This window comes from Theobroma cacao, chromosome 2 (assembly GCF_000208745.1).
Source record: "Theobroma cacao cultivar B97-61/B2 chromosome 2, Criollo_cocoa_genome_V2, whole genome shotgun sequence".
In the NCBI taxonomy this organism is placed as follows: Eukaryota; Viridiplantae; Streptophyta; class Magnoliopsida; order Malvales; family Malvaceae; genus Theobroma; species Theobroma cacao.
This window is the reverse complement of record NC_030851.1, coordinates 4,967,841-4,978,751: the sequence shown is the minus strand read 5'-3', so window position 1 is coordinate 4,978,751 and position 10,911 is coordinate 4,967,841. Positions and strand designations below refer to the sequence as shown.

General features: G+C 35.0%; 1 protein-coding gene across 3 annotated transcripts; it reads left to right on the top strand.

The window, feature by feature from the left end:
- LOC108660557 lies at positions 7,566-10,497 on the top strand. Of its 3 annotated transcripts, XR_001926297.1 has the most exons (3): positions 7,566-7,928; positions 8,035-8,249; positions 8,336-10,372. XR_001926297.1 is itself a non-coding variant. In XM_018114478.1 (2 exons), the coding sequence occupies exons 1-2, from the start codon at positions 7,596-7,598 to the stop codon at positions 10,449-10,451; spliced, it is 369 nt and encodes a 122-aa protein (XP_017969967.1). In that variant the 5' UTR covers positions 7,566-7,595; the 3' UTR covers positions 10,452-10,497. The 3 variants fall into 3 exon arrangements, 1 of the variants encoding a protein (XP_017969967.1); XR_001926296.1 differs by having other exon boundaries at positions 8,035-10,372; XM_018114478.1 differs by lacking the exons at positions 8,035-8,249; positions 8,336-10,372 and adding an exon at positions 10,416-10,497.

Genomic DNA, 10,911 nt, shown 5'->3' with positions numbered 1-10,911 from the left:
CTCCTTGCGGCGTGGGTCAAGTCGACTCTCCCCCAACCGGTGGCGGATCTGGTGGCGCGACGGTCTTCTCTGGCCGGACTCCCTTCATGCTACAGTGCCCCCCCTGAACACGTTTTCTCCTTTTTTGGTTCTTTTTGGATATCTCTCTTTGATTTTTTTTGGTGTGGCTGCTGCGATTTTTTTGTTGCAGGTTCCTCTGTTTTTTGTTCTCTATTTTTTGGCTCCTTGGTTGCTCTCCATTGCTTAGAAAGCTGGTAGTTTTTGTTGCAGGTTCTCCCACCCGAAATGCTACAGTGCCCCCTCTCTTTTATACTCGATTCTCGGGTTCTGGAGGGGGCACGCCCCATTGCCTTGTCCCTGAGCACCCAGGGGCAAGTTCCACTAACCTGCCAGACGCGAATTCTTCTCGTCTGGCAGGTGAGAGAGGTGCCTGGCAGGGTGCGTCCGCACCCTGCCAGTCGTACCTCTCTCCTTTCTTTTTTCATCATTTTTCATTTATTCATTTTTCATTTTTTTTGTTTATTATATTTTTAATTTTTACTTGTTTATAATTTAGTGTCTACAAATACTATCAAGGGGCTTTTTCTTTATTTCAAACAGATGAAGTTGCTAGGAAGAAGACCATCAACATTATTTAAAATTGACCAAGACTTGGGGAATTTAATACTATCAAGGGGCTTCCTTTTTCTTAATTCCAAACAGATGAAGATGCAGTACTGAAAATTACTACCTTTTTCCTTCCTGCTAATCCACTCGTATGCTCAATCTCTGTGATGCTTGCTTCTTTTGCATGGGAGCCTTGAAATTAGCTCAGCACCGAAGAAACCGCAGAACCAAAAAACTCTGGCTCCCTGGTTTATTTTCAGGCTGGGCTAAGTTGTCAAATTTTGACTTTTCATGTCTAAAGCTTAGCTGTAAACAAAATAATTAATTTAAATAGAAAGAATTTTTTTCTCAATTTTAAAAGATCAGATTTAAAAAAAAAAGCATAAATTCATTTATTTTCTTTCCTCCCTTATATTTCTTTCTTATATCAAACAAAATAAGAGAACCAAAGAAATATTATTTTCATTGCACTTCTTTTTTTCTATGACTTTCCTTGTTACCAACGAAATAGTGTACGAAGTTTAACCGCTGACCTGAATTCTACAGCAGCAATCCTAATCATCATTTAGTTTGGGTCAATGCCTACTAAGGACAAAAAATATTAGTTTGCGTTAAAAGAGAGAAAAAAAATTAAAATAGGAAGCCAACTGCGAAGTATTCTGTTGTTCGACTATCGGATGTAGGGCCAGATTTACTCGTGGCAGCTCCTAGTCCACAGATTTAGTCGTTGTTTCCAGAAGAAGGATTAAACTAAAACCCCCAACTTGCAAATTAACAAGCTTCGTGGACTGATTAAAATTTTTGTATTGTAATTGTTACCATCTTTGTTAGTTCGTTTTAAAAGTAAAATCAACCATTTTTGTTAGTTCTTTTTGCTTAGACCAAGTCAAAAGTCATTAGGAATACTGACAATAATCCCTGGAGGTTGCGCTGTGTTTTCTAGATTGGTATTTTTCCAATGAACATACTCACCTCGTGTCCTCGACGAAGCTTCACGGCTCCTTAACGAGTTCCATGGCCGCCATTCCGCCAACTAGATTGCACGAGATATGATCAGGCCTCCATGGATCCTTTCTTTGCAGGTAAGAAATGATCTAAGCCGAAGATGACACTCATGATAGTTTTATGCTCAACAAATCCAGCTTGTTGAATTCATTATTTTGGTAAAATCATTTATAATTTACTGCAAAGGTTTCTTCTTCTGCTATTGAAGTGGAGAAGTTCATCCTCTATTGCCTGGCCTAGGGGTTAGCATTTCTTGCTATTGTTTTTAATGATGCCATCTCTTTTTAACAAAATAATTCAGGTCTAATGATTAAAAATTAAATAAATATTTTACAATTCTAATTTCTCCTTTTTCTCCCTCATTTTTTACTCCTATCAAATACCCCCCCACAAAAAAAAAAAAAAAAAGAATGCAAAATCCAACTTATTTTCTTTCTATCATTTACCTTTTTTCATCTTTAAATATGAGTGTATAAGCTTATTCGAGTCAAGATCTTTAGTCATCACAGATATATATTTTAAATTTATGTTTGATACATTGATGATGTATTGAAATATTTAAAAATAAATATTATAAAATTTCTTCAAAAAAAAAAGTCATGTTTTATGTATAACTTGACATAAATGCTAGGAAATTCATAATAGTAATTTAAAACCAACCTTTACTCGTATTTATGGTGATTATGTTTTTCAAGCAAAAGGAAAACCCTTTGCACTGAGATTTCACAATCATGTCTTTAATTTTTTTTCTTTCTCTTTGCTATACAATTTCGAAATTTATTTTTTCAAATTTTCAAGGAAAAAGATGGATGACAAAGAGAATTTTTTGGCACCTGTAGATACTTGATTTTGGTTAGTACCTATTCTCTAAAAAATCATGTTACAACATAATATTGTACAAAGAACAACGTGAACAAGTGAAGTGCTACTTCATACAAAATAACTAGAACAAGTGAAGTGCTACTTCATGCAAAATAACTAGAACAAGTGAAGCGCTACTTCTTGCAGAACAACTATAACAAGTGAAGTACTACTTAAAGCAGAACAACTAGAATAAGTTAAGCACTACTCCATATGGAACAACTAATACAAGTAGAACAGCTACTTCGAATAGAATAACCATTTTACTTGGATGACAGTGAAAGCAACTCGTAATAAGTGGTAGGGTTCATGGGTTACTTTCATCTTGGGATGTTTCAGAGAGTTTGGCTTGGTGGCTCAGATATGGAGGTAGTTAAGAGGTTGTCCTCTTAACCTTTTCCTGAAGTATAAGTGTTTCTCCCTCCTACCTTGTTCTCATGTACCTATTCATGTACAGTTTCTTCTCTTGTACCTGTTCTCGTATAGCTTCTTCTCTTATACCTATTCTTGTACACCTATTTTCTATTACCTTTTAATTGAGAACAAGTCTTATTACATCCAATTACAGTAACGGTTACTCACATTAATGTTCTTCATAATAATGTCATTCATTAGGCACATTAAAGTTTATTTTTGAGTAACCGCCACTTTTACCACTACATATAGAGCCTCATAATTCATTTAGGGGGCTCTTCTTTCCCCCCTTCGAGCTAACACATTCTCAACTTGAGAGCTTCTCTCTTTAAATTATTTCTTTAATTTTATTCTATTCCCTAATTCTCTTATTGTTCTCTTCCACCTGCCATAACACTCAATATTTCAAGAACTACTCCAATCTTTCTCTCTGTTGCCTCTGGCGCATCTTTTTACTTGTTTGCAATACTTCTTCTTCCTATCACAAAAACCCCATTTACATTTTGGCGACTCCACTAGGGAGGAGTGATTGCATTAAGTAAGACTTTTATTGCTACAATTTCTTGTTATTGAAAAAAATGGAGAGGTCCACTAGCAACCAAGATGCACCTGTTCCTTGTTACATTCAAGATCTGATGAGAATGATCCAAGCTTCTCAAGAGAGGATGCAAACATTGGAGGACAATAATAGGTGAATGATGGATACTATATCTCAACTCGCATCCTCTACTGTCATCACTTTTTAAGCCCAACCTATACACCTTAATGAGAGTGCACCTGTAGTTACAAACACTAAGGCGAATGAAAGAAATGGAGAAAATGCAATTGATGTGGATGTTCAAGGAGAAGTTCTTCTTCTCTACTTAAGAGAAGGTTAATCTCTTTGATTTGACTTTTGCTACCTTAGCGGAAATGGCACGAAGAACCAATAATACGGTTTTCAGACAAAAGGGAGCTACTCGCTTCGATAGAAGGAATACTCCAACAGTGAATGCAATTTAAGAAGGAGGTAGAGAAAGAAGAGATCCTTTTCAGAAGGGAATATTCCATAAGAAAATGCAAGCAGAAGAATTATTGATTGAGAACAACAGGGTCCAGAACAATCAGCTTCCTGATCATGTATGATATTTCTATGACTTTAACTCTTCATTACTTTATGAAATGTAATTTGACATTAAAAAAAAATTCATATTCAGGCGCTAGCTTTATCGCTTATATTTTGATTGTAATTATATTATATTATTGGTCGCCAGCTTTATTGCTCATTCTTTGACCATAGTTTATCACTCTTACTTCAGCCGCAAGCTTTACCGCTCATATTTGGTTGCAATGATATTTTTCTATTGGTCGCAAGCTTTATTGCTTATTCTTTGACCATAATTTATTACTCATATTCCAGCCACTAGCTTTATCGCTCATAATTTGGCTGTAATGATGTTATGCTATTAGTCGCTATCTTTATCGCTCGTTTCTTAGCCCTAGCTTATTACTCATGAATTGGCCGCAGCTTTTACGCTTACTTATTTTAAGGGTTGAATTAATCTCTTTCATATCAAGTTAGAGTTAATCTCCGTGATGTAAAGTTGAGAGTTCCCTTTTGGCCACATACAATAATATGAAATGTGAATAAATACGCAACAAGCGTATGGCAATATTATTATTGCAAAAGAAAAGAAATGTGATATATCAATAGTGAAGTACTAACTCAAATGAGCTTTCAAAAAGAGTAAAGGAAAAGCAAAAGACTAGTCAATTACATACTCCATAAAGAATAGTTATGTCAAACCCTGCTATGTAAAATAATTATAATGTCATTCACATGCTCGATAGAATGTTTGTATATTTAGGAAGTTCGAGAAATCGTTAAAAGACGATATTGCCCCTAATGGTATCATTAAGTCGATTAAGCCTCGAACTAGTTCAAATAGAAATTTTAAGGTGAAATTAAGAGTTTCACAGTTCAGAGATGACTCAAAACAGTAATTAGGAGTTCGAGGATCAATTCGGAGTCAAACCGAAATTTTCACTATCTAGGGGCAAAATTATAATTTTTCCACCTGCGGACAAAATTTGAGATTTTGAGAGAATTTAGATCACATTTGATAAATTGGAGAATGGTATGAGTATAAGGGATGAAAAATATGTCTATGGGCAATTTTTCAGTTTTTGGGGCAAAAATGTAATTTTTGACTTTTACGGGGGCAAAAGTGTAAATTTCAAAAATTACTCCACCAAGACTTTGGATAAGTCTGAGAATTTTATCTAAGCTATGGATATGTGGGACAAGTGTATGGTGAAAATTTGGAAACAAATGGATGGCTAGAATTTAAGGAATTAATAAAATAAAAAAAATGAATAAAATAATATTATATTATTTTAGCCTTTAAAAAGGTCAAAATTTCCAGAATTCTCATCTTCTTCAAGCCGTCCAAACCAGGAGAGAAAAGGGGGAAAAGAAATAAGAACCCTAGCTGAAAAATTTGGGGAAAATCAAGAGAAATCAAGAAATCAAGCATTAAAAAGGTAAATTTCATTGATTTTCCTTGTGATTTTCACTACCCATGCATTTTTTTCTCATTTCCATGCAAAATTAGAAAGTGGGTATGGACACCCATGCTGGCCAAACCTCCATGGATGAGTTTTGAGCTTGAGTTTTGGTTGATTTTAATTGAATTAAGTGATTTTAGTTAGGTTATATTGAAATATAGCAAAAATAAGCTAGAGAAATAATTTTCTCCCATTGAAACCCATTATGCCGAATTTTCTAGGGGAATATTGGCTGCTGATCTTGATGTTTATTTGAGGAATTATGATGAATAATGATGAATTATGAGCCTAGAAAAATAATGAGAATTTTCGGAGCAAAAATACGAATTTTTACCCATTAGGGGTATTTTCGTAATTTGCTATCGGGACTGATAATTTGCACCACACTGAGGGACATTAAGTCAATTTGGGTGCAATTGAGGTATAGAAACTGAAAAAAATTAATTTGAGATTAAATTGGACGCGTTAGTAATTTAATCGGGTAATAGGCCGAATTAGGTCAGCACCGCATTTAAGCGGTAGTCGGATAAGTTGCATGTCATATCATGCATATATACCGAGCCTGAATTGATTTTATAATGGTCAAGCATTGATGTGGTGAATTATGTATTGTACATTGTGGATAGGTGGTGAGCAAATTACACTGGTAAAAGTACAGAAATTGTGCTTGAAGACTGAGATTAGGAGTACATCGACTCCTAGAACTGTGAGTGGACAATTTATCGTCTTAAATATCTAGAGTAATTATACTTGTTTGATGCTTTTATTGAATGGTGAATTTAAATTATAAAATATTATGTTTTCCAATTAAAATGTTTTTTAATAAAAATGAGATTTATACTGGTTTTGAAATCAAATATTGTTTTGGGAAAATTGAGTATATGGAGACTGTGTTGAAATTTATGATTTTATATGTTATTGAAATTGTGGCTTATGACACTATGGTAGCATAATGGCTAATTTTTTTGGGTTGGCATGAAATATATGAACAGTTTTGGATTGGTCTCGGTAGACTGGATTACATTTTATTCGCCATATTATGCTACTGGAATTTTTATGGGTCTGGTGGTATATTAAACGGTCACTGCAGTGGTGGGGGTTTCCGTGGACTGCCTATGAGAGGGGCACGGTAACTCAATTATATACTTACCTCCGGGGGGAGATGTTGGGTGAAGTATCTCCTGAGGTATGATTTGAGTGCACCTCACGTTCGGGCCACCACGTGAGAGTGAGACTCAGCCAACGCCAAGGAACGGCTGTGTGTCAGATGTGAAAACATGTTTATGGGTATGGGTCATTGAACAGCCTTGGCGGTCTCAGTGGGATACCTTGACGAAGGTACCCGCGAGAATGATATTGGCAGGGGCCAAGTTTAAAAAAATTCATAAGTCGGGGAAATTTTGATGAAAAGAAATTATTTGGTATAGATTGAAACGAATTTTGTGTTATGAACATTATTGAGATATAACGTTTTTATATTGTCTCCATCTACTCGGCTTTAGATGCTTTTGATGGTAATTGTTTACTCACTGGGATTATTTAATCTCACCCCTCTTCCTATCCATTTTTCAGGCTCAGGACAGTTTGTTGATAGTTGATTAAGACGAGAATTAATCTCGGAGTTGCATCATAGGAAGTAAGGGTTCGTAGCTCTACACTTTCTTGGTTAGTTGGGGGCCCACGTGTCACTGTAAACGAAATTTCATACTTTAATTATCTTTATTACTATATGAATAAATTTATTTTACTCTTACGCTACAAAAGTTATTTTAGGAAGACTTTGAAAATATTGTGTTTTAAGAAAATAGAATATTTTATTTAATGTTTTTATTATATTCAAATAGCTATAATTTTACTTTAAACGAATGTTTTAGACTTCAAAATTTAATTTAAATCATGAAATATGTGTTTCCACTTACATATTACATTTTTCGAATTTCAAATTTTTTTTAAAAAAAAATTGACGAAAATGCCCTTGTGAGCTAGAAAATAATATTTTATTGTTTTGAGTTGGAACCAACTATGTTTTCTTGAAATGCGAGATTTAATAACTGTCGCTCACCGGGGAGATACGAAAGTTGATGCTAAGCCTTGCGGGGTTTCGATCGGCATTCGGGGTAATGAGTGCTTATCGGGACGTCGTGACGGTTGTCACCGGCTCGATGGGAGTTCCGGGTCGTAACACGTTATTATTAGCAAATACATCTAATTGTTCTTGTACTTCAGCTTCATGTTTTTTCAATAAAGCTATCTTCGCTTCAATGTCTTCTAACTCATTTTCCAATGAAGACTTGTTGAGAAAAATCTTGACTTTAGATTTACAATCACTGAGGCACTCAAGCTTGAATCCAAAGTTACAAGCATCATCGAAATCCTGTAACATCTGTTGCAATTCCTCTGATGAAGCACTCATTAGTGGAGCATGGGAAATGGCTAAAGCTCGACCCAACACTTCCATCATTAAGCAAATGACGTCTACGTTTTTTACAAAAGAGGTATTCCTAAACTCTCCTTCTATATTGAAAACATGCTCCAAGTATGCCACTTACTCCAATGAAACTTGAAAGCCATGAAAGTCAACTTTCTTATCACTTTGTTCAGTATGTGCTACTTGAGTGCCAGAAGCACTACTTGCATCTCTATGTTCTGGCACTGGGGATGAAAAAGCACGAGGATTATTTGGAATAGCTCCAACATTATCAGTATCAACTCCAACATCATGAATAACCTCAACATTTGGAGTAGCCTCAGGGACAACTTCAACAGCAGGAATAGTCTCAGTGTCAGGAACAACCTCATCTCAAATAACTTGGGAAGTAAGAATAATCTTAACTTTAAAAAAAAAATGGAACAACATCAATCGGAGTAACATAGTGATATGTTTATACCTGATTCATGGTAGAGCTTTGAACACGATTTGGAATTAGAACATCCAAATCAATGAAATTATCAAAAGGGACTAGCTCACCTTCAACTTCAGCTTCATCAACATCAACAGACTCATCATCAAATTCATTACTATGTTCAGAGTCATATGATTCTTTCTCAGTCTTAGCTTCAAAAGTCTCTTCCTCTTCAACTGAGTTAAGTTCTACTTTCGCAGTTGTTTCTCTCTACAAAAAAAAAATATGATGAGGAAATGAATTTAAAAAAAAAGTAAATGAAGAAGTAAATGATGAACTTACTTTTCGATGCACATGTTTTATTTGATTAGTAAGTGCGTGAGGAACATCATCTTCTTTTTCAATTACATTTTTTTTCTTTTTTAGAGAAATCAAGCATAAGGATATATCGGAGTTACTTATAGGAGGAGTGTAGAGACAAGCTCTGGGATTAGTCAAAGACATAATAAAAGATCTCCATTTTTCAACACACTTCCTCCAATAAGCAAACCATCTAAAAGTGTGGATACCAACTCTATCAAAAGCTGAGACAGTACAACTCTTAAGTTTATCTAAAAGGAGTTGAAGTCCTACCATGAGGAATGAAGAAATGCAAGAAGAAAAACTGATAGTTAAAGAAGAGTCAGGCGGAGCTGGTTGGTCAAACTCAAATTGGCATGCCACTCTAGAAGGAGAATATACCTCAACAGAAAGAATATTTCTATCTCCACCTGAACTGGAACTCTCAATCATAGATGGCAATTGGGAACTATGAACCCATACATAAAAGTTAATACCGTATGAACTCATTCTTCCAGACTGTAGAAGGTGGCGATCATAATAAATTTCAGGATCACTAAATCCATTTATGGGCTGCACATAAGGTCTGGGATTGAATTCTTTTGTCACATCCATCATTTCAAGAACATTACCTCTCAAAAGTCGATCATGCCATGCCGAAGCTCTGTAGTTGTTCCTGGATAAAGGGTTATTCACGAAAAAAGATGCAAAAGGATATGCATTAGGCACGAGAGCGCAAATACCAAACCTTTCCTATAGGCACATCTGAATGAAGGAAGCATCCACATAAGTTAAAACTTTGTAATACCCAGCTGATTCAACAGTTTTAAGTTAGTACAAGTCTAATCTCTTATATAGAGATCCTAAATACAGTGGAGCAAGAGGAAAATGCATTCCCTTAACAATTTTTATTGCTAAAGGAACAATTGCTGGAGAGATACCATCATCTGGACACCCTGGGAGTATGTGTCGTGCCAACCAAAAGATTATTAAAGCCACTAGCTCATGCTTATGGTCTAGGTACTCAAGAGAACCAATTTCAATTCCCTTAGCATTGAACTTTTTATAAAAAATCCCTATCCAATTAGAGAATTATGCAACCTTCGAAATTTTAATTAGACTCTTAAGTAGATCAAGGAAAAAGTCTCGAATACCTACCTTTTCTTCAAAAGTTTAATAGAGTGAAAATCATGTTTTCCTATACAAGGAAGTTCCAAGAGAACACATACATCTTCCAGAGTGAAGGTAAATTCCCCCCATGCTGCAATCATAGTATGAAAAAAAGTGCTCCACCTTGCAAGAATAGCGCGCCATACATTCATCCTTTTTTCTCTACAAATATTAAGCTTGGAAATGACACGTATAACATCAAGTATCCCAGCAGAAGAGAGAAGTTTAACATAAGAAAGATTTTTCAACACCTTAATCACCCAGTCATCCCAACCATGAACAAATTCATAATTGGAGCCTAACTTAATAGCAGAAAGGGAAAACTCACCACGTTCAAACCTGAACTTCAGAATAGATTGTCCTGGAATACCAATTCTTTTATAAGGAGGTGCTTCTGAGCATAGACGATTCCAATCATATCCAACAGGCTCAGAGGGATGTTCGTCACCCTGTTTAGCACGAATTTCTTCCCCAAAACGATATTCTCCTCGTTCTTTAATAATTTTATCTTCTCAATTTTCAAGGACAAGAGAAACTTCACCACTATTTCCTACTCTAATTTTCTTGGAAGCAACTAATTCTGAATCATTATTCTTTCTTTTATGTGTAGTGATTTTTTCCTTGTTGCAGCCCTTTCAGGCTCACCATAATGGATCTTCGGAGTAAGACGCATCTTAAGCATAAGGGAAGATGGAAAAAAAGCCTACAAACGTGATCATGAAAAAAAAATAAGTATATATACACAATAATTTTTATTATTTATGTACTTGTAAAAAAATAATAAATATATATAAATAACAATAATAATGAATAAAACTAAAATATATATATTATTTTAAAAAATATATAATAATTAAAAGAACTCGAGGCACATGCCGCGAGCTTTACTTTAAAAAGCTTGCGACACATGCTGCAAGCTTCACTTAAAAGAGAGTTTCAATTTAAAAAACAAAAAGCTAAGTAAAAAGCTGCACCAAAACAAAAGACAAGTCAAAGTCAATTTATATTAAAAAAAAATAGAAACACATGCAGCTTTTGTTAGCCTTTATGCAAAACAAAAGACAAGTCAACGTCAAGTTATATTAAAAAAAAAAGAAAAACGTGCAGCTTTTGCTAGCTTTTATGC

Excerpts from the sequence above, each read along its gene's own strand:
- LOC108660557 (XM_018114478.1), top strand. The coding sequence starts at position 7,596 with ATGGGAGTTCCGGGTCGTAACACGTTATTATTAGCAAATACATCTAAT. Across the intron at positions 7,929-10,415 it reads CTACGTTTTTTACAAAAGAG|CCCTTTCAGGCTCACCATAA; the intron begins GTATTCCTAAAC and ends TCCTTGTTGCAG.